The sequence below is a fragment of the Aythya ferina genome, assembly GCF_964211825.1.
Source record: "Aythya ferina genome assembly, chromosome: 5".
Taxonomy (NCBI): Eukaryota; Metazoa; Chordata; class Aves; order Anseriformes; family Anatidae; genus Aythya; species Aythya ferina.
Genome location: NC_140301.1, coordinates 4746324 through 4771225, shown reverse-complemented (window position 1 = coordinate 4771225; position 24902 = coordinate 4746324). Strand labels below are relative to the sequence as shown.

General features: G+C 35.7%; 1 protein-coding gene across 22 annotated transcripts in view; it reads left to right on the top strand.

Moving 5' to 3' along the window:
* The window catches only part of SOX6 (SRY-box transcription factor 6), a 381588-nt gene that overhangs the window by 341674 nt on the left and 15012 nt on the right, over nucleotides 1-24902 (top strand). For 21 of the 22 annotated variants that reach the window (XM_084521857.1, XM_084521855.1, XM_084521866.1 and 18 more), the window contains 3 exons: nucleotides 4021-4129; nucleotides 21035-21268; nucleotides 24041-24257. In XM_084521857.1, coding sequence (XP_084377983.1) covers nucleotides 4021-4129; nucleotides 21035-21268; nucleotides 24041-24257 — 560 coding nt within the window. The remainder of the gene's footprint in view (nucleotides 1-4020; nucleotides 4130-21034; nucleotides 21269-24040; nucleotides 24258-24902) is intronic. The other variant, XM_084521869.1, reaches the window with a different exon arrangement.

The following is a 24902-nucleotide window of genomic DNA, read 5'->3' as shown; positions in this document are numbered from 1 at the left end:
TAAATTTAAGAGCAATTTTACTGTTAGCACACACATTATTATGGAATAGCCAATAAGTGTATAAAACATAGTATATAAAATTTTATGAAAATATACTGTGCACATCAAAAATTCAGCTTTTATCTAAGTGCAGAGAAAAGCCATTATTGTGTGCTTACTGTTTCATTGCTGTTCTTTCACACGATCACAATTTTACATTTGTTTCTAGTCATTTGAAGTTTGCAGCCTTCTCAGAGGAAAAGGCTGCTGCATCTTTTTCCTTTCCTTCTTGCTTTAGTGAATCGTTCCTCCACCTTCCACACGTGAAGAAAGAATTGATTCTTTCTGCCAGAACATGACGGAAAAGTTGCTAATTTAATGCAAAGCTAAAAATAATGCCAAAGGGATTGAAAGGCTTGCTTGGCGACTCTGGAAATAAGGGATAACTATCTAGCAGTCTATCTGTCATCACTGGGGCTGCTCCATCACTGACTGTGATAATATGTGAATATGATGGATGCCACAGCCTTGTGGCTCATAACATTTAACATTCATCAGCTCTCACTAACGGGGGCTTTATAATTTAAATATCTTTATTTAATATGCAACATCTACCTCATACATCATAATTTCAAAGCACTTAGAGAACCAACAGTCCTGCAAGACAGTTGAGCAGACTTTAATTTTTTTCAATAACTTTTACGTTTTCTGCATGTTTGTGACTGGCAACGCATAAATAAGTGCCTAATCGTATCACAGATGGGAATATTAAGATTTGGCTGTTAAGAAGAATCTTTCCCCTCTTCTTTTGCTCATTTTAGAGACGTGATTATTTTTACTCTATATTCAACATAAACAGAAGCACAAAGGATTTGAATTGTTCTGGGAAGAGCTTTCAGTTTTCCATGTGGACTCCAACTGACTGTGTTGGTCTAGTCGTATGAGAAAAGGTTGTCAGTGCTGTGTCCTTAAACCTTTCTCTAAAATTTTAATGGGAAAACTTAATATGACTGTACAGTGTAAGCTCCATAGCTAGTACAAACAAACAAACCAAAAACATTCGATATAGAAATTCAAAATGCTTTTTCACAGAAGACAAAACGCTTGCACTGTCCAGAGCAGTGCCCTTTATTACAAACTCACCAAATTTTTCTGTTAATGCAAGGAGGATGGGGGTAGCAATATATCCAGTAGTCAAGCTACATGTCTGCAAATATAATGCATGTATCGGTAACGTATTTATTAGTGTAGCTATTTATAGGCATTCACTTTAAATTAAAGTGTATTTTTAGTTCATATAGGAATACTATGGACAGAATTAATCTTCCTCTCAGTCCTTATTCATACTAGGAAACAGGTATATTTTGAAGGGATTATTAGTTTAAACAACTATTCTCCTTAGGATGAACTCAAGACAGGAGCAAAGACAAATCCCTTAAAAAAGGGTCAGAACCTAGTGGGATAAGTTTCCTTTCTAATGATAAATTTCATATGAATTTGTTGTATTTCACCAAATTGTAAAGACTAGATAAAAACCTAATTAATATTGGGGAACATTATTCTATTTTCACATTTCTTCTGAGTTTGTCTAATCCCAAGGCAAATATTTTATTTTATTTTATTTTTATTTTTTATAATCACTGTGATTATTTTCAATAAAAAGCAAGCAAAGAAATTACTTTAAAAGGCATTTCAAACATTTAAGTAGCTTTGTTACAGCTTTTCATGAATTAGAAGGAGGAGGTTATGAAAGAACTACAAGTACATCTCCTTTGTTTGACAAGAGCAGGTATTTTTATGGTATAAGTGCTTTCGTTTTACTGTTCCTGAACCTTATTATGCAATTCTCCCTTTTCTCCTTCCATGTCAAAATATTGATATTCTTTCAGAAACTTTTTTTTTCTTCCTTTCTTTTTCAACAGAATATTTTCTGGTAAAATCAAAGAGAATGAATGACTAGAAAGATATTTCAAATGTGCATATTGATATGTAGCAGAGTCTGTTGATTTTTATAGCAGAAAGGTATTTCTCCTTCTGAAACACACTTAAAGGCTGTTCTTCCAAGAATACTGCAGGTGCTGTGTTAACATCCTTAAGAAAAACCTTTTAGTGCAAATGTTTTGGGAGAGACAATATATGTGCCAAAAGCTGTTTTCTTAGTACTGATCTTTGTTTTTATTTCAACTGCAAATCAGCCTTTTGCAATGGAACGCAGAATCCTTGACAAACTTATTTTTTATTCTGTCTACTAGTAAAACAGACCCCATCCTGATGATTCAGGTGTATTGTTACATTGCACAACATCTTTCAGTACAATATTAGAACTCAGGTATTACAGTTCTTTTCTGCACTCACATTTCACTTGTAACTCTTTCTTTACTCTGTGACTTTCTTTGTATGTGTAAGCTCCTTCATCAGCCACAGATGTAATAGAGGAAAATAAGTTATGAAGTTAACCAATAATAAAATGCAGAGATATTTTGTTAGACGATTGAAAGGTTCTGTGAAACTTCTTTTAGAAATGCAATTAGTACCTAAAATGCCTTAGCTGCATGTTGTAGCATGGTGTCAGATTTTTGTTTTCTTTTTTTCTCTGCAAATTAAAAGAAAATAATATAATAGTCTATGATTGGAGCAATCAAAAAAATGGGGATTCAAAAGAATTTCTGAATTGTTTGGTAACTGGATTTTATTACTGAAATATATTCCTAAAATATAGTGATAATACAAAGAAATATTTGGATGTGCAATAAATGAGAAGTCAAGGCCATCAAGGATGTTTGATTCTTAAGAATGTTTCCAAGCTTCTAACCATCTTGCAAGAGAGAAACTCATAATCTTTTACGTCTAGCATGCACAGCACAGAACTAGGTCATTGAACAATAGACTGAACAGCAATCAGCACTCTACTTCTGCATAATGCATTAAGTATAACATGGAGAAACTGTTCATAGAGCTGAAAGCTGGTATTTCATGTCTGTAAATTCAAGCTGACATGACATTTAATATTGTTTCATAGTAATGAACAACAAGGTTTCATTCATTCACAAGTACAACATAATGCCAAGTTTAGTCTGAAGAGGTAACAACAAGGCAAGAGGGAAAACATGTTATGTTCCTTCAAATGAGAATGCTAAATTAATGATAACCATTGAATGCTTTGCTACTGATACACAGCACTACAGAGACTGCTATTGTGAGGCAATACTACACTGTCAATTGTAGTGACCTTGTCCAGTAGTTGACTGAAGAACTGGGTTAACACACAAAATACCTTTCAGTTACCAGTTCCAGCATTCCTATGGAGGTCTCCAGCTCTCAAAAGCTTTGTGTTTTTCTAGAAGCAAGCACTCTTTTTCTTTTCTTTTCTTTCCTTATTTTTTTTTTTATTATTATTATTTTTTATCTCCTTAGGTTCCCTTTCTACCAAAGGTACAATTTAAATTCCTAGACAAAATAATAGTATCAGTTCCGTCATCTATTATTCCTTCTTTCAAATACTTGTCTTTGAAAAACTCTCGCATAAAATTCAGACTTGTGTTTTCTCAGAGGTATGAGTGCTAACTTGAATTGGAAAGTGGCAAAAAAAAAGCGCTTTTTCCATTAAATTAGCAGTATATTTTAATACAAACTCTTCTTTCAACTTCTGAATTTTCATGTCTCCCAAATGTTGATTGTCTTTTCTAGTTTAAGTTAGAAAATAAGTGGAAAGGCAAAGTGAGCAGCATCAGTCGGCGCTGTTCCCTGCCAAGAGTGTTTTGTATTTGCATGTACAATCATTTATGCATTATGGCAGTGCAGATCAAAATAATTTCAAAGCTTCTGTATATGTTTCACATTTAAAAACTGATTTTCATAAATGCAAACATTCAGAATCTTTAAAAAAAAAAAAATAGTCCCTGAGTAAAATTTCTAATTAAATGCATTTGTTATTTATTTGTATTTAGAAAATAAGGCATGTATCAGTGTATACATCCATGTACAGGCTCACAATGAGATATAAAATATTTGGGCATTAAGACTACTTCTGTTCTTTTCCAGGAAAGAACAAGGTTTGAGAATTTAGGCCCCCAGTTGACAGGGAAACCCAATGAAGATGGAAAACTGGGCCCTGGTGTCATTGATCTTACAAGGCCAGAAGATGCAGAAGGTGAGTTGCAATTTTGACTGTGGGTTATTGACCACTGCATCACAGAATGGTTCTGTATCTGAAATGCTGCTAGTGTCATAGGTGCTGTCTAGTTTATATCCCAGGGTAGCATTTTTTGAGCATTTTTGTGAGATTGTAATAACTCCATAGCAAAGGGCAGATACATGAAAAATACTGCATTGCATTTATACTCTAAGCCCTTCTACAACATAGCTGTTTCTTCCCCTAGGAGCTGTCAAATAAGTGTTTACATTTTATGCTACTAATAAAAATGTAGGGAACACTGAGAAAATTATCTCAGAAAGGCAGTATATACATGTATATACTTTCACCAGTTTTTAAGGATTTAGCAGCTTTGGAGAAAGTTAGAGCTCTTTAAGAAGTCTGTCAACCAGTGCACTCACAAACTATTCAAGATATAGCAAGCACACTTTTATGGACAGACAGCTGTCAAGTGAAAATGTAAAAATATTTCACATTTTCTGTATGAATGCCTTATACATGATACAAACCTTCAGTGCATTTGTACTGATTTTAGTGAGAGTTCAGTATATCATGCATTACAGGATCAAGCTAGAGATGGAAATCAGTGTTTCTCAAGACTGAGTTTAACCTCTACCTTATCATACACTGCAAGAGAACATGTAGGTAGATAGGAACTCTACCAGTGACTGTAGTAAGATTAGTAAGATTAATCTACCATTCAGTTAGCAAAAAATGCAAATTTTCCCCCTGGATTTACCTTTTTTTTTTTTTTTTTTAACTTCACAAATTCTAGTTATGCCACTGTTCTTCAGCAAAAAGGCTAATATATATATATATATATATATATATATTTTTTTTTTTTTTTCTGTTAATATCCAAGCATTTCACAAGTTATCAGTTTGCTTTGTTCTTGGATCAAAAGAACAGGACCAATAAGCTCATGACTGTTGACCAATAGGTCTTTTTTCAAATTATTCTTAAAATACAGAGACAGAATTTGCCTGATTAAGAAACATTAATATTTTCTGTGTAGAGAAGTACTACTCTGACCACAGATTCTGTTCTGTCTCTCTGTGACCCAGAAATAAATGGTTCAGATAAGGCCCCTTCAGTTTGAAGTCTGAAAAGTAGCAATTGTCATTTTATTTTATTTTATTTTATTTTATTTTATTTTATTTTATTTTATTTTATTTTATTTTATTTTATTTTATTTTATTTTATTTTATGTATAAGTAGTGCGTGATATGTCTGTGATAAAACACCTTAGAGTCCTGATTCTCCTTGCTTGCCAGCTGACATACATTATCTTCAATCAGTTCTTGGGCAAACCTAAAGAGCCTTGGACAAGGACATACACTCAGTGGAGACAGTGCAAGTTCAGATCCAAGATGTTCCTGTATTGACTCATCCATACAAAGGAATAGTAAAATTCAGATTTATTTCAGCAAAACATTCCTACTTATCGGCTTAAAATCATGATTAGCTTGTCAGGTGGAACTGACACGTACCATGAGCACATGCTTACATGCTTTTTGCTTAAACAGTTGTTTTAAAGTAATTTTTCATAGTCAAGATTTCTGGTCTCCATAACAGTAAGATGACTAAAGGTCATCAACTATTTATTAAAAATCATATTTGTTAGAAGGCTGTCATTTTGATGAAAGATTTCAGATTTTCCCAGTATATATAAATAGATCATTATAAAATCAATAATGTCCAGATTCTCATTTTTAGGGAGCTACTATTTCTGAGTCATTTGCTTGTACCTAATTGGATGTGGTTTAAACAGAAAAGTAATGGACAGAATATAGTTAAGAAATAGCTTTCAGACAGGTGTTTTGCAATGTTCTTTTTCTGGAAAAAGGACTTAGGAGATACATGGGACTTTCAAAAGTACTTATTGACTAATCAGTTATTTATAAACTGCTTTGAGAAGAAATTTCCATCCTGCTTCAACTTCTCGTATTTCAACATGTTGAAGAGTATTTTTTTCCTCAGTTAGGATGAAAAGTGACTACAGGATATGTATAGATACGCAGTTACAGATTCCTATGACATAAAGCTAACTCTCTGGGTTTGACTCATTTCCTTCAATTCAACCTTTCTCTTTCTAGTGTCCTTAATTTAGTATCCTGGTACACCTCATGGTACTGACAGCCCTTCTTGTTACTGGATAGTGCAGAACGAAGCTTTGACATATGTAGTAACCCAAGCTACAGTGATGTGTGCCAGTTTAAGGACAGTGCTCGTGTCTTTCTAGAGCTGGTGGGGCAGTTTGGGGAATGGTGTGTTGCTGCATGGGAAATCTGAGTTCATGAATGGATTCAGATTTCCATACTTTGTTTAGCAGCCAAGAGATGTCTCTGGAAAAGATGTGTTCGGCGAATACCACTGCTGAGCTGAGAAAAAAACGTTGGCAGAATTTCAAAACTGAGATATTTATTTGACCTTCCAGTTATAGACAAGGCAAACTCAGATATTAGAAAGATATAAAAAAGACTTTCAAAATGCCATCTAAGTTTTGCCACTCATCTTTGGCAAGTTAGAGAGGAGATAGCACTTCTAACGTGGCATCTCTTAAGAGTGGAAGTCCATTGGAAAGAGTGCTGCTGAAATGTTAGCAGTTGAATTATGGCCTCTGATGCTTTGTACCATGCTACAGGTTCTGTTCATTTTCAAAAATATTAATGTTTCTTCCTAATCATTATGAATCTGTTACAGATCTTCACAAAGTCACAAAGTTTTTTGTATGCACTGCCACTATTTTGTGCTTGTGTACATGTGTCTGTTTAAATGCTGGGTTACTAAGAAACTTGACAACTTACTCTTCTGCCTCCTCTAGAAGAAGACAACCTTGTTGCACTGTGGCTTGTTGCCAAGGTCACAATCTCAACTGAATGTCAAAGGTTCCTACTAACCATCATCATAACCTTTTAAGACCTGGTGTGTTTCTTCACACACCTTCTTTTCTGTTCTGTTCTGTCATAGTCACTTTTATTTATTTTTTTTTTTTCCAGTTTTATTAATATATTTTTGAGTGCACATTGCTGTAGACAACTTCAGATAATACTTACCTGTTTTGTTGTATGCTTTTACACAGTCGTACAGAAAATAAACATTTCTGAAGTAACATATTGGTGGCCAACTTTTGACAACACTTTCTTCATCATCCAGATCTATGAGCTTCAAGTGCATTTGTGCTAGAGTGAGTGCGTGGCTATTAGGTCTATCAGATTATACTCCCATCACCAGAATTTTCAAACTTCAGAATTGTGAAATATACTACACTTAGAAAAGATATATTAAATACTTGTAGATGGCTTTTTTTTTTTTTTTCTTTACAGTCTTGTTCCAAGGCAAGGAGTCCAAATTTAGTCCTACTGATGGTCATAAACTGTGGGGAAGTGCAATTTGAACAGCATCCTACCCCCTTGCTAATCTATACCAAGGGAGCTCTGATGGAATGCAGTTCCACTCCCTGCCTACCTGCACACCTGCATTTCCCAAGGAAACTAAGTGTGCAGAGGCATGGTACATGTCTGTCTCATCCCAGCATGCAGCTGAGACAGACAAGATCTGGGAAGTGCTCCAGTACCATAGCTTTGACATAGCCTTTAAGCTTCAAGTAATTTGTTACAAGAAATATCAGCAAACTTTTGTGTTTATGGAATGCCTTTGTAATAGTATCTTGCAATGATTTCTCTCTACTCTTTATATCTTATCTATGGTATATGTCAGTGATCTGACTTTGGCAGATTTTCCTAGCTACATTTTCCTTTAATCCTAGGAATGTTTGTGGTATTTGGTTATTGATCAGAAGCTGAAGCTACATGCGTAATTTTTAAATCACGAATTAGAAGACAGGTCTTAAAATTCCCTACATTTGGCTTTATGCAATTATGAGACATAAATATGAAAGGATACTGCAGAATGAACTTTAAGACTTAGACTTGTCCCTGCTCAGTGTGTGAAACTTTCTTTAGACTAATAGTAACCAGGTGTCCTTACAGAGATGAATTAGTATATGAAGTTGTATTCTAAGCTTGTGTTACTCACAGTGACCTAACTCTCATCTGAATGGAGGCCTGAGAATCATCTGTAAGAGTTTTATATTAAATATGATATAAACCAACATCTCCACTACTTTCTTAGCCACCAGCAGGATTGGGCTAACTATATTAAAAACCATGCTCAGACTGTATTCAAAAACATTGCCATTGGCTGTGACACTATTTGATGAATAATCCCCAGCTCTTACAGCTCTATCATTACCTGGAAATCTGAGTTGTCCTGTTAAAATGTGTGATTCAATTGTAGCTGGCAAAATTAAAAAGCATGTTTTGAGAGCCTCATAAATACTCAGCAACTGGTATGCAAAATTATAAGAAACAGCCAATTATAGAACTAAGCAAGATTTTTTTCTCCCAACTTCATCATTTTAAATGAAACATCATTCTTTCTGTAGGCTGCTTCATAACTTTGAGAATTTGAGATTGTCAGTATTGAAGAATTGCTATCTACCATGGACACACCAAGACAGCTTTGAATCTGTCTTTAGCTAAAACTCCTCTATGAGTGTGACTGACACATATTAACTGACCAGTGTGGTAGAATATAGTCAGGAGTTGTTGGTGAGCCCTTGCTAAATTCTAGGTGGAGGAACCTAAAATATTTACTTGTTTTATTTGAGAAGATTGGATGATCTAAATACCTTTTCTTGGTTCTAGTTCTGAAACAGAAACTCCTTCCATAGATACACAGCTTTGGTGATAGTGCTGCTTCTTTTGAATCACATACAACTTGTGCTTGTAGAAAATGTACACTATGTTTATAGATTTTTCTATTTTTTGTACTTATGGTCCAATGCTATGGAAAATCTGTAGGAAGTATGTTAAGATTTTGCTTTGTATTAGATAGTAATCTGCAGAATAGACCTAATGTTCCTGCTGACAATTACTGATTTTACTGTAGCTCAGGTTGCTGTAGGGTTTCCTTCAACAATCGTAGGGATTCATATTCCATCAAGACCTGATCATAATTCCTGCCAAAGAATTGGATCTGTTAATATATGGTTTTCTTGACTGTATCCTGAACAACATCTGAATGTTATTGTTTTGCCACTGTCTCACTATGTGATTTTGTAAAAGAGAAGTTTTCTGTCCCGTTTTCCAATGTGAAAAATCAGTTGCATTGTAAAGGTAAATTCAATTTTAAAAAGCAACTGGAAATAGATGAAAATGCCATATTAGCTCTAACATTTAGTTCCAAGTTCATTTGTGTTAATATATTAGAGTCAGGGGCTTGCGAGTTAAATATTTGGCCTCGGAGTTTGCCATATGGGACAATGCACACAAAGCCCTTTTCTTCTGAGTCCTGTTTTAATGTTTTCATTTGTTCTATTTCTTATGCAGTAGTCTTCCTGATCCTGTAAATTTTGTTTAGCACTTGCTGCTTCTTTCTTTGAAAAAAAAATCTGTCAGAGTATGTTAAGTATGGTCCATAGTTGTGAGGGATAGATCCATCCCTGCTCATTGAGATAAAAGAATTTTAAAATTAGCTGTTTATATTCTTTATCTATGTACTTACTTCATCCTTTAGATTATTACTTTTCAAAAACTCCCAGAGGATCAGCTTTGCTATGAACATAGATGTTGAGTCAGTCATTAAGATGTATCATGGAGTCCCCAGTCTGGGCTTGGTACCAGCCCATCTTCTAGTCCAATTAATTGACTTAGTGCCTGTGTCCTCATTAGTACCTCTGTCTTCCCTTTCACTGCCTGCCATCTCTTACTTTAATTTGTAAGTTCCTTGGTATAAGATTGTGTTTTTCTATATTCTCACTGTTTGAGGTGATTTAGCTTTAAGCCTTATCTGTTTGATCGTGGTATCTTTGACCATTCATCAGGTAGACTGAATGCAAGCCAAATGGGGACTGTGCACTGCATAACCATCGGTTATAGGCTACCTGCAGTAGTAAGCCCTAGCTTGATATCACTAATTCTAGTTCAGATATACTCAGATATTGTTCTGAATCTGATTTTGGACCTGAACCCAAGCTCACCTTTGTTTTTAAATGAACATATTTCTATTAAATAATAAGCATAGGAATCTGGTTCTGCAGCATTTCAGACAGTGTATTTGCTGTCCGGCATACAAAGTCAATGAATTGTTCAGGATTTGCAGCAATTACAGCAGTCACTCTTTTTATGTCCACCTCATTCAGATTTGACTTGGATAGCCACATTGCAAGGCATTTTGTAGCACAGCAAGAGATTATGCCTCCCCAAAAGCAAGGGAAATTGAATGGCGGAGAAAGAAAGAAGCAGTGTTAGGAATCCTCACAGATTTTACCCACTTCCAGAATACAGTGAGCAGATGAGTGGTTGCAGTGGCAGAAGCAGCAGCGAACATGGAATCAATGAGGTATATGTGAAGGAGAGGAATGAGCTAACTGGGGGAACACAAGGAGTCTTTGCAATGTAGAAGAGATTGCCTTGGCCTTATGAGAAAAACATGAGAAAGGGACCGATAAAAGGACTACAAGAGTGATACCTAAGGGTGAGGAGAAACTGCCACTTTGTACAGCTCCAAATTTCTGACCATCTGTCAAACTTCATTTCTGATATCCCAGCACTAGAGCAGACATTGTGACAGGTGTCTGGATTTTGCAAATCTCTTCAGTAAAAAACAAAACAGAACATCAATCCTTTCTTAGAGGAACATCTTTACCATATGCTCCAAGCTTCAACATGCTCATATATACCCGACAGTAAATAAATGCTAAATGTTTATACAGAAGGGTGAGACAGGTCCTTCTTAACTCCAGAGAAGGTCGACTTTGATCGGCTGAAGAGGTAGGTGAAAGGGAACCATATTTTTGCAGGCAGATCAATCCTGGCAGGCTGCCAACACAGTCCAAGCCTGTGAGGTAACTTGTTTAACACCCTCCTATGCAGAGGTGTAAACAGAAGGTAGTACACGCGTGACAAAGCATCGCCTACTTTTGTGACAGTGCCTCATAAATACTGGAGGAAAGAATGCCTCTCCTCGCCAGTATTTGTCGCACATAAATATTTGTAATAGTTGCTATGGCAGTTGAGAAGGGAAAGATGAAAATCAGAAAACAGTGAAAGCTGTCTGAAAATAAAGAAGCGTTTCCAGAGAGAATGCAGTAAGCTCAAGCAGTGGAATTTTTATCCCCCCCCCTATTCTTGTTATAGGTCTTAAAAACAAAATCTCATAAGTTTATCTTTATTATTTAAAGATAAAGTAACTTCTTAACATCTTGGTTAATTAGAACAGATGCGAAAAGGTGGCTTTCATTAAATGCGGTTGCCATTTTTAACACATATGAAGCTATTTGATTATGCCTGAAACTTCAGTGATACGCTCAAATTTTTCAGAATAACTCATAACAGATCATGAATCTGTGATAAAGCACTTAGGCACAGTATTTCAGTTGTGTTGGATGAGATTCAGTGCCTCAGTCCTGGAGTAACTCAGTGTCTGCAGATGGGATAGGAATAAGCCCTTCTGTCGTTAAGAACCATCCCATCACTTTTCTGATGGTAACCACTTTATGAATCTTCTTGTTGCCAGCATCCCTGTAATATTTTACAGAGGGAACTCCCACTTTGAGTACTGAAAAATCTGAGCTGAGGGCTGAGGGTGTGTGGACTGATTTTCCCATTGCATTGAAACCTACTCCTCTCAAGATACTAATATTAAACATATAGTATGCTTCTCACTTTCAGCATAATAAATCTGGATGTCTTCCACAAGTATTACCTTTTGATTTTCAACTGTCTGAGGTATTTTTTTCCTACTGCTAAATACCAGGCTTTCTCGTTTGCTGTTTCTATGTTACAGTGATTGATTCTTTAGAATAGCACCTTTATTTTTAAAATTGTAGCTAGAATTTCTAATGTACAATCACTGTTACATTGCCCAGAGTTTTGTTCAGGGGTGCCCATTAGCACAGTTATACTTAAGGGCTTGCCACAGTTTCCATGATATAGTAAAACATTGTTTTCAGGAATTTAGAACAAGGCTGTAAAAAGTAACTGTGGGCTGCAGTTTTACACAAGAAAATCTTCGCCCATGAGAAAATTACTGTCACAAATCCTGAAAGCATCAGTCAGTTTGCTTAGCTATTTTTAAGTGGAGTAAGTGAAAAATTCAATATATTAGCTCAGTGGTTTAAAACATTTTTTTCACACTCTGGAGTTCATGTACAGCTACCATAGATGTGAAAAAACCCATGGTACTGATGCTTAGCTCTGTACACATCTTTGTCTTGCTCCAATATTGCCAAAGGACATCAAAGCTGCTTAAAATAATGTGAAATTTTCAGGTACAAGTGAATTGTCAGTTGATGGAGAAAGGCACCATCGTGCTGCATGGAGGAGGGAGGAATCTTGCACTTTTTCATACCTTCTTGAGCACTAGGAGCAGGGCAGAAATATGAATATATTAAGAAAAGAGCATTGTATATTCAGGATAAGCATGAGCAATGGATAGAGCTTCCAGACAAGCAGTCTTCTTTGTACAACTGTCTATTTTTCTAAATTTACACCGTGTACCATTTTCTCCTCCAGGAACCTCAGTATCTCAGCAATTAACAAGTGTTTAAGAGCATCTGCTTTTCTTCCACATAGATATGCCAAGTATCCAAGCAAGCCTTCAGCGCAGAAGTTAGTAGCAAGAGGAAAATATTTTCTTCATTTGTGTTTTGATTTAATTTTAGGGAATCAGTGGTCCAAAATGTGTCTGGGGTGGGCATTACAGTACCTTCACAGCTTTTGCAAATATTCAATTATCTTTTCAATTGGGCAGATATAGTTTCACAGGAAGCTGTGCTTCCTGTGAGGATTTTTCACATAGGTGCCTATTTCATGGCAAATCCCTCTTCTCATAGCAAATCCCTCTTTTTTTTTTTTTTTCAGATAATTGTGGCAACATATTTGGTCATGGCAGTGCCTTATTTATAAAAGTGTCTTCCTGGCTTCACTTACAAATCCCAAATATGCAGGTGCAGCATATTTGAAAAATTAGCCTTAAGAGTTTTTCCTAACATTTATTATTACTCATGAACTTAGCGCTCCTGTTATCATGCTGTTTTTTTTTCTCTCCCTTCATGATGTATTATTTACTAATTATTAATTTTTGTAATATCAGCACTCCATATGAAAGGCAAGAAGAAATGGCATATGCATACCCTAGCCCTAGGTCCTTGCAATCTAATTACTGACATGATATGGCAAGTGAGAACAGTAAACACTGGGTGGAAGGGAATTAGTTATACTGATATAAAGAATGATGTTGCATGTGCTAGAAGGTGCCAAAGTCAATTGCAGATTTAACCCAGGAAATGGGTCACTAATGGAGTGATTCTAACACATTAAAACCTTTTGCAAGGTTTTTTTTCTGAACTTCATTAATATCACATATTTTGAGGGAAGTGGCTTTGTAAAGCTCTCTCTCATTGCTAAACATAGTTCCCTTTAAAAATCGCATTCAATTTAATCTTTTAAAATTCATTGTTTTGATACATTGGAGCAAGCGAAGTTGTTCATTAATAGTGTTCAGCCACACCTTGAACAATGCATCCATCAAATATGAAGCCAGGCTGCCTTTTCCTCTGTGATGAATTCCTGTCTGTCATTTCTCCATCTTAAAACAAAACAAAGCATTGACTGAAATCTGAATGGATCATGTCCTGTGGCCCTTGTTCGGGCAGGATTTCTAAAAAACTGTTAGGGATGACTGAAGATTGCAGAGTTAATCCCTGCATTTTAAAATCAATATCATGTTTTCTAGATGTTCTGGGTGACACTGTGATGTCAGGAGAAGTTTGAAATTATGTGGGTTAACACTTGCACTGGCAATCAATGTGTTACTCTTACGAAAACATGTTCCTGGTAAATAGATTATTGCATTCCTTTTTCTATTGTTTTGACTTGGAAGATGATTAATATAGTAACAACAATTTCAGAAAGCAGAAGGTTTTCTTCTGGGAAAACAAAACAAAAAAATTGGTAGTATCAATAGATTTTGTCAGATACCTGATAATAACTCTTAGCAATATTTCTCACGGGCTGGGGTATTTTGTCTATGTTTTTTGTTACCATGGGCCTTTACTTTACTCACTGGAGTATAAAATGAAATATCAAAGGGAAACAGCAATAGTGTTTGTGGGGATGTAGATTGTAGTTAGACCTGATGACTGGCAGTCCAGTACTTCTGGTGTCATTACTTAGACTGAATAACCTTGAACTTAAATGTGTTTCACATTTTCTCTGTCAATAATATCTATGTCAGAAGGGGGTTGTTAGTGTTTAATTAATTATCTGTGAAGGGTCTTGAAGTCTGCAAGTGGCACATGATTGAAAAATCTTACAACACTTACATTCATCCCCAAATTTATAGTAGAGACTGCTTCTTTATGCCAATTTCTATCTAGATGTTTTGTGGATCTCCAGAGAATAACTTCTCAAGCTCTTGTGTTACAGCACAAGTGGGGCTATGCTGGCCTTTGAGGGCTTAAGTCAGACCTTAAGCATTAACTAAGTCAGTTAATATTCCATGGAATTTATAATTTCATTATTTTAGCTGTACTCTGTGCCCAATTTCTGTAAGGGTTAATTTTGCCATAAAATGTGGTCAAGAAATCTAAACTGTTTGTGTAAGTCATCAAGAAAATAGTTGCATTTAGCGGTTTTGATTCATTTAAATAATGTAGATTTGGCCATGGCTGGCTGTGGAGCATGGATGTGATAACAGCTTATTTAGAAATATTGTTTCAGCCTTTAATATGACCCAACTAACAGCTGAGCTTTGAACACCGGTGAGCAAACTGCTACCACTGACAGAGCTGAGAACAGTTGATTTGGTTTTACACACAGAATATACTTCACTATTAATTTTAGCTCCTGTCTTTCAAATGGGGGAAAACATATATACAGGTTGTGAGGATGGCTGTGAAAACTGGTGCTGTGTTTTATTCAAGATTAAGAATTTTGCTTGCATATGTAAAACAAATGTACTAAAATAGTAAACTCACTGCCACCAAAACTGAAAACAAGGCACTTCGGAAAATATATGCTGATATATAACTGGGTAGAATTTCCTTCATTTTGCAAAGCCACGAGCCACATGCATCAGCTCACCGCAAAGTCATTAGGTCTTTTTAAACTCAGATGAAAAACATTAACAAATACCACAAAAGGCTTTAGTATGGCCCCTTTGTTCATTCACATATGGCAGTTTATAACTCCTGCACCACTTGGGTCGTGTGTTTGTTTAAGCTGCCTCCATCAGGCCAGCCCTGAAAGAACAAAAGACATCTTGAGCGATCCTAAGCAGGAAATGGGCTAATCTAAACATGGCTTGTGACACTATAAGTAGAATAGAAAGGGGAGGGATTGATTAGTCATTAATGTCCAATTGACTCCATATGGATGTTGCAATAATAAGGCCTTTTTCAGTGCAGTAGCGGAGTTATTGAATTAGAGGTTTATGTTTCCTCAGAGCTGACCTTAGGGAATTCCCTCTTGGTTCTTCTCGCTGATGTTTTAAAGAGAATGGAGTCTCTTAACAGGAAAAATAGAAGCCTTATCATAACTAAGTATTGCACGAATATAGCTAACCTCTGCTACAGTATATTCCCAACTCTTAGTATTCACTTAGCACATTTTAGAACATTTACAGGTGAAATATTTTTCAACCCATTTAAATATTACACTATTTAATGAATCACTCGTGTATTTCTCAGTTCTCACCCCCTTTTTGTTCCCTGACATGCAGCCTGTAAGATATGTTGGGCCCTCAAATCCCAGCAGAATAATATTTGTTTAGCATTTGGAATGAAACCAGCTTGATGAACAGACACTTCCCTGCAGAGTATTTGTGTCTGTGTGACTACAGCATCCCTGTCAGGTAGCTAGTCATGTTTCCAAGTAGGTGTTAGTTTTGCACAGTGATAACAAGACATGCCTGTACTGACAATAGTTAAGAGATGCCCATTTATTTTGCCTCTCTTGCAGGCTGGTGACAAAGAATGAGAAAGTCTTCTGAATATGGGTGAGGGTAAAACAAAAATGGGGAAGTAAGAGGCAGGCAAGGGACAAAACAAAGATAAGTGTTATACTAACCCTGCCACAAATCTCTTAGGTTAAAGTGAAGTAGTCATTTGTCTAATCTTCTCAAAAGTTAAACATCAAACTTAATAGCTCAAAAATAGATAAATAATTACTCTGGTATTATTAATCTTCCAAAGCTTTTCTTTGTTATATTATTCTTTCCAAATCTGCATTTTTCTATTTCATTTAAAATATTGCTGTAGCTTTCATAAAGACTGCATTTGTCTGTCCATGTGTTAAGGTCAGGAAGGGGGACTGCCAACCCATGTTTTCATGCTTCCTGCTCTTATTGCATTTCCCTGTTTGTGAGTAACCCATCTCTAGTAGCAAAAGTGACTCTTAATTGCTTGTTCATTAGGTTTTGGTCTCTGCAATGCAAGCTGCTAGCAGTGCTAGTTTTATTACCATATTCAGGGCCAGATATTCTGGAGATCATGATCAGTTCTTTCCAAAGTAGACAAAAATATCATCTCAGTCTAATGAATAACTGATGATATGAGCACTTCTGCTAACCAGTCACTTTGACACTAGAAACCTAAAAAGATTGTCTTTATTTCTATATATTCTGTCTTGGTATATGTCTATGGAAGATGGTATGCAGTGTATTCTCTAGAGTAGCCAGAGATTCGTTATGTGAGGGGATTCAAAGGAAATGTGTTACTTCAAACATGAATCAATGGCCAGAGTGGGAAGAGTAATTAAGGAATAACAGAGGGACTGATAAAAATCTCTTTCTTTTTGCTGTCACTTCTTTTCTCATTCTTTCTTCATCTTTTTCTCAACCTTTTATGCTCCTCTGTGTCATGGATATTATTATCTGCACTCTGTTAACTTGTAAAGGCTGAATCTGATGTTTTGTTGTGGTAAATGATGTATAAAACGGAGAGTAAAATCCTGTTCTATTAAAGACAGTAGGATAAACCTTCATGTGGCCAAGATGAAACCTTCATGTGGCCATGTTCAGCGAACATGGTAGGAGATGGTGCCTGTCCTAAAATGTGTGTCATTGTAAAAGGTGAGAAACTTAGATAAATGCAGGAATAAATAAATAAATAATGTAACAATTGTTACTGTACATTTCTTAACATTTCATTCATGTGAAAATGTTTATCTTTTTCTTGTGGATTATCAGATATTTTTCTCTTTCTGTAGCCCAGGAATTCCTCTTGCCTATGCATTGGAGAACAGTCAGTCTCTTTTGGAAGAAAAACATTGTTTGAAATTATTTTAATGAGGCTGTAACATTTTTAGATTCATTCTGTGCTGTTCTTTGACCTAGTGTTGTCCCTAGTCTGGAATCGTGTTCCCACAGGGCAGTTGATTGCCATATATCCACAAAAAGTGATAATTCTCCTCAAACTGTTTTTAGCTTTAAATCATTAAAGTTCTGACAAGTTGAGTAAATGCAAAGGAGCTAGGAAGTGAGGCAGTCTACACCCTCAGAAGCTAGAAGTGTCACTTTGAGGATAGCCCAAGCCTTTAGGCCAAAGTGTAGATTTCTTTGCCAACTAAGCCATTAGGGCAGCCAAAGCGTACTGCTTTTGCAACAAGTTTGAATCCGGACCAAAATCCTGACTCTGAAAACCAAACTCTCCTTCCACAACTGCAGTATGAACAGAGCATTAGTCTCCATAGAGAGATGATTACCACTGTTCTCCTCTCTTCTCACCCTTCATCAGTAGTATGCTTTTTGTTTTATCTAGTATTTGGGGATTGTTCTTTATTAGATTTTCTGAAAACGTTTTCAGAAAGAACAGATGTGAAACACCTAGTTCCTTGCAGTTGTATATGTCTTTTCTTCAAAAATTCCAGGCATCTGTGTCTCTGTCAGTACTATAACTATCACAATAAGAAAAAATCCTTACTTTGTAAAACCTGTTGAAATTGTTTATATAGGACATGGTACTGTTTAAATATCTGAATGACAGGATGAAGTACTTAGGAACAGCCATGCAGTTTGAAAGCTTGTTCTTATGTGTTTCAACTTGCAAGAGCTCACTGAGTATATGTGCTTTTTATATCATTAGTGTTTCATTTCTGAGCTTAGAAGATACTGAGAATTTCTGGCTCCCCACGTAGAATCAAATGCTAACAAAAGTATTTTCTTATAATGCTTTGTATGCTGAATATAATTCTGTAGCTTTGAGATAGTTGCAAGAACACAGAGATTATATTACTTTAGTTATTTGCAGAAATTCATTTTGCAGATGCTTTTGTGATGGCCTATGGGTCAACTTGCAAATATTCCCCCAGAGATCAAGCACAAAGAACATCAACTCATTGGCTGCTTTTTCAAATCCTTCAAGTATGGGCTTGCTTAAAGCAGATGCAGCCAAAGCTTCTTGGCCTTCTTGGGATGTTTGTAATTTATTACTTTAAGAATTGTTTTCTAACATAACCTTTCTCTGAAAATAGACTGCTTATATATTTTTTTTCCCCTTTCTAAATTATATCCAGTTTAACAATCCTGCCTATAATCTTGATACCAGCAAAAGTAGTCTTTGCCTGCCAAAACTGTTTGACAGGGCCAAGGACAAACTCCTTAGCCATAATGAATAAGTACCTTTCTGAAAGTAAGAGATCATCATACAGGTTCAAATATGTATTATTTTCTTTTCCGTGAGTAGAATAGCTGAATGTTTTCATCAAAAATATTATTCTTTTTTATTTTTTTAATTTGTTACCGACTTATTAATATTTTCACATACTAGTTAGAAATTTTGTGATATTCTTTAAAAAGATGGAATAACCATTATGTGCTACATTTTATCTTTCTCAGATTATGTAGCCATGTGTCTCAATAAATGTTTCAGTGCTGATTTACATGTTTATAATTTATTGTAGTTTCACAATAAGTATATCCTCTCTTAAAAGATGGTAGCTTTGATGTGCATGTTGCAAGCCTTCTGACAGCAATGAACAAAGCCTCATTAACCATACACACCCTAGGTACTGGTCCTACATGCAGATCTGAATCTTATGTCACTCAGCAAAACTACTATTCCTTTCTGCAGTAAAAACCTGACTGCAGTTGCAGTCTCCTGTAAGCACCAAACACCTGTTGCATGGTACTTTTCCTAAAATAGTATTAAAATAGTTTTGCATCTCCCATTTGCCACAAACCTTCCTTCTTTTACATGCATGCATGTTAGTATACAAATTGCCAAATTGGTGCCAGTTGTAAAGTAATGGCATTCGAGGCATCATAAATTACCGTAGTGATCCTCAGGAGAAGACACTGCTGTATACGAATGAGTGTTTTGCTCTCAGGGTAATGTATGTCTTCATCTGGCCCAGTAGTCAGCATATTGCCCTGTGTTGATGGATATAGTCAGCTTGAAACTGCACTACATTTCACTGCACAATAAACATGCCTGTCAACACCATATAAAGCAAAATGAATTTATCCTGTATGGTCAGTGCATTTTAAATGAAATTAATGTACTGTGGACCTGGTGGCAAAAAGGTAATGTATTAGTTATGCATCCTTTATTTTAGGACTTTTTTCATGTAAATGTATTTCCTATACAGAATGTTTGAAATGGTGTATTTAACAAGGTAAAGTATTTTCATAGTAAATTAGGAAGCTTAGTTTTTGTACAATTAAAAACTTCAGAGTCAGTCACTGAAATTAGTAGATCTCCAGTGTGATCCAGACTTTCTTTGGTGAATGTGAAGTAAGTGTCTAGAGCAAGAATAGCTTACAAAAAAAAAAAAAAAAAAAAAGGAAGCCTATCACTGGAGAATTTTATTTTCGAGTAACATGCTTTTTTGAGGTATTTGATTATATGACCCGTTTGTTGAGGTGTAAGACTATATATGTAACTTTCCCACTGTAAAGTCTTTTTGCCTTTCTTTTATAGCTAAGGCCAAGCCTTAAAAACATATCATCATGATTGCAAGTTTTTCTAGGAAAACTGTACCTTTTCCAGGCTTAGTTAAGTTAGCTCTTTCTTCTACATTAACTGGTTCTACACCTCATCCTCAGCTCTGTGAACTCAAAACTCCCCATGAAGCTTTGCTGTCTATGGCTAAGCAGCAGGGCTGGATGCATTAAAAACAAACAAACAAAAACAACAACAACAAGTAGCATGTACAAGCTGAACTGAGGCTGGGCAATGACAGGACAGTGTTGTACATTAAAGCATAACACCCTGGAGAAACTGGGGTGTTTGTCATCCATTCTTGAAGCTGCAGCATGCCGCACATGATGTACGTGTTGAAGGCAGGCAGTTTTACTACATATATCTGATTGACTGCTCAAATTCAACTAAAGGAGATGTTACTTTAAGACGTTCAGCTCCAAACATAATCAGACCCATGCAACTAGCAGCATGTACCTCAGTGTACTATATAATTTATTTTATGAAATGTTTTGCATGTGCTTCGCTACTCAAGCAGAAGTCATTGTAAATGACTTGTGTGAACAGGTCTACATCAGCCTGGATTCTCAGGTGTAACTTTTATGTGAGTTTTGTTGAGTACTTGGAACATTTATGCTATGTTAAGATTCCAAACAGAAGCTTTTTCAAATCTTCATAACTGGAGAAATACCAGTGCAATTTGTTTTCTCATTCAGATGTTGATGGGTGAGTTTGACCAATAACAACCCAAATCACTGGACATCCTTTCTCTGTCTCTGTCTCTCTTTCTCTCTCATAGATCTGGCAGCAGAGAGAGAAAGAGAATGATGCTAAAATAAACAGCACTGAAAGCGCTTACGTAATCCACATAATAATGTTTTGCATCCATCTTGTTTCTTCCTGCCCTGACATTACAGGAAGTAAAGCAATGAATGGCTCTGCAGCTAAACTACAGCAGTATTATTGTTGGCCAACAGGAGGTGCCACTGTGGCTGAAGCTCGAGTCTACCGGGATTCACGGGGTCGAGCCAGTAGCGAACCGCACATCAAACGACCAATGAATGCTTTCATGGTTTGGGCAAAGGATGAGCGTCGAAAAATTCTCCAAGCTTTCCCTGACATGCACAACTCCAACATTAGCAAAATCCTAGGTAAGTGCAAGACAATGACCAAATCAAGACTGCAACTGAAACAAAATCAAGGAATGTTTAAAAGGCTACGTCATTGCAGAGGCAGTTGGCATGGGTTAGTTGTTTTTGGGATGTGAAAAGATGAGGTTGTTTAAGTCGGTGACACAGGCTAGTAACTTCCTTCTTGGATATGCAACTTCTCTAATTTTAGAACATGCTATGTCAGAAAGATGGTAACTGGAATCAAAATTACTGAAACTTATACAAATAAAAACTCATGAATTGTTTTCATTCCTTTTATTTTCCTTTAAATAATTCTGTTTATTTTCAACAGCAGACTCACAATATAGGTTTTAGAATGAGCAACATTCATAAAGAATGTTTTGAGAAAACTGTTGCAAGCATATATCCCGATAAAATGTCTAACTGCAAGATCCCATTAGAAATCACCTGAACTACACATCACCTGAGTGCAGAATGGTACTTCCTGGAGAATTACTAGGGGAAAAAAAAAAAAAAAAAAAAAAAAAGTACAAAATCATAATCAAAGGTTTATGTCAGACAGTGCAGTAGCAAGAAACCTGGCACAGTTCAAAAGATATGCAGTTGTATACCTTCTTGAATGCAAAATTATGTTTGATTCTGCCACGTTCCAAAAGCTAAGGATGCATTTGCATCATAAAACTAAAATATTGCTTTATTAAAAGACACCATAGTTAACATTTAATTTGTATAAATTGGGACAATCAGGGAATAGACCATGGGTTATGTTTTGCCACTATAAATTGGCTCATTTTTGAGAGATTTTGATTTGCTTTTTGAGACCCCTCTAGAGAATTAGAAACATACGTGAGAATGAGTGGTGAAATGTTAAAACCTATATTTGCTTTCTGAGTCTTTGAAGTGGAAGACAGATGCTAAATGTAACTCATAATAAATAAAAGTAAAAATAAAGTTTCATCTGTAATCATTTTATTCTAAACTTTGAGTTCAAATACGTTCTTACTAAAGTTTGTTGCATTTATTCATTCAATCACAGGCAAGAATACATGCAAATAAATGTTAGTGTGCCCTAAAACTTCCAAAATCTTACGTGGTAGTTCTCATATTTTTGTCTACCATATTAGTAAGTTATATGAATAGCCTTTCAGTTTTTGTATAAAACCTGCACTGTTTCAGTGTTGGCAGCTGTAGGGAATCTATATTATTTGTGTGCATTCTGTGAAAAAACTCTTAGGAGTATAGTAACCGTATTCATTAAAATGTAAACTTTCAGCATAAATATTTCAGAAGTGCCAGCAATTGAATGTTTGTTAACCATGGAATTAACCTGTCAGTATCTGCTCTGCCACAAATAAGTCTATGTCCATATAATATCTGTGCAACTTTTCCAGGACAATGAGAAAAGAGCCTGAAATATTAGAACTGACATAGAATATTGCTGGCTACGGATAATATTTATACAACTTTTCCATTTGTTGATGTATGAAAAATCTTGGTAAAAGAATAGCTTCCACCCACGTTTACCACAGCTGTAATCATTTTATCCATCTAAAAGACACCAAAAAGCTACTTTCTGAGTTTCTTATCCCCTGAAAAAAAAAAAAACAAAAAACAAAAAACAAAACAACAACAAAAAAACCCTTCTCTATTCAAGTGTTTAGATAGTTCCTTATAAACAATATGAGAGTTGTGAATACTTTTTCCTCTTCCTGTGTACACTGTATTAATTCTTTTATTTTTTTATTGGTACAGCTTTCAATGAAAGTTTACAGTACCTGAAGTGGGATAGAGAATTACAAATGTGCTTTCCTTTCTTTTTCTTTTTCTTTTCCCTTCTTTTTTTCTCCTCTCCTCTCCTCTCCTCTCCTCTCCTCTCCTCTCCTCTCCTCTCCTCTCCTCTCCTCTCCTCTCCTCTCCTCTCCTCTCCTCTCCTCTCCTCTCCTCTCCTCTCCTCTCCTCTCCTCTCCTCTCCTCTCCTCTCCTCTCCTCTCCTCTCCTCTCCTCTCCTCTCCTCTCCTCTCCTCTCCTCTCCTCTCCTCTCCTCTCCTCTCCTCTCCTCTCCTCTCCTCTCCTCTCCTCTCCTCTCCTCTCCTCTCCAAGAAATTTAAATGCAACTTTCTCAGTACAGTGTTGTGCATTTACTACATGAGGTCAGAAGATAATGTACATAATAGGATTTTAAATATGTGAAGGTGCCAATATTATGCCAAGCTTGTATCAAAAGATTAGTAAATTTAAGACACCAGGGACACAAGAGATTTTTCATAATTATATTGAATCTATGAAGTTTTGATATTTTAGCCTGCTAATTAGTGAAATATTAGTATCTATTAGTAGGAGGATATAATCCCCATCTTCATAAAGCTATCAAAGATTTAACACTAAAAATATTGTTTTAAACCTTACTTAACCATTATATTGTATGTGCTAATACAAAGCTAAGAGCTATTCACAGATTAATGCTCATATTATTAAAGAAATAAATAATGAAGTCTGTTTTGTTGCATGAGGCTGAGATTTTGATATGTAACTATTGATTTTAAGTACATCTATTTAATAGAGAGAGATTTACATACATTAGGCTTGCAGCAATATCTGAAAGTCAAGGCTCTTTTAAGATGTCTCAAGTTGTACATCCAAATACAAGTGCTGGCTGATGTAAATTCAAATCAGCTTATTTAATTAACTTGTTTAAAATTTGTTTATTATGGCAAGAAGGTGTGTTGAAATGCATGTATGTAAAACCAAACCTGTTTCACTTGAGCACTCACTGATGGTTTGTATTAATAGGATCTCGCTGGAAGTCCATGTCAAATCAAGAGAAACAACCTTATTATGAGGAGCAGGCACGGCTAAGTAAAATCCACCTAGAAAAGTATCCTAATTACAAATACAAACCTCGACCAAAACGTACCTGCATTGTTGATGGAAAGAAATTGCGTATTGGTGAATACAAACAACTGATGAGGTCTCGAAGACAGGAGATGAGGCAGTTTTTTACCGTAGGGTGAGTACTATTGTTCTAATTGTTTTCAGTACACCACAAAGAAAGACCAGGCTCTTTGAAAACAAATTGACTTATCTATTAAAGTCACTTACCAATGGCATTTAGAAGGTAAGGATCTAAATCTATAAAATCTTATTAAAAACATAAGATATATCACAGAGGATGGAACTATCAGCTGACCACTGAATGCTGATTTTGAGACTATGGAATTCTTCAAAGTCAAAAGAGGTTGTTTCCCATTAGCCTGAAAGGTTTGAATCATGTTTCTTGTAAGCTAGTGGTATGCTATTCCATTCTGGGTTAGTAATGAGCATTTCCTAAATTAAGACAAGAGCAAAAAGGAAACCACAAAAAATTATTCCAGTGTAGAATAAGGAGTCAGAAGAGGTGGAAAATGGTAAAAGGTACAGAAGTAATAATGGTCAGATTAGGAACACACATGATATCATTACATAAAGGTATGAGGATTTTTGTTACATATAGGACTGTGGCAAACAATCTTTTTTAAAAACACATTGTTTAGGATGAGTGTTTCAAGTAGTGCATAGATTGACTGGATAGGTATACAACATGGAAAATATAGCTCAGAAAGATCCTGTGTGTTTTTTAACAGTATTAACTCTATTCTTCAGGAGAGAAGGCAGA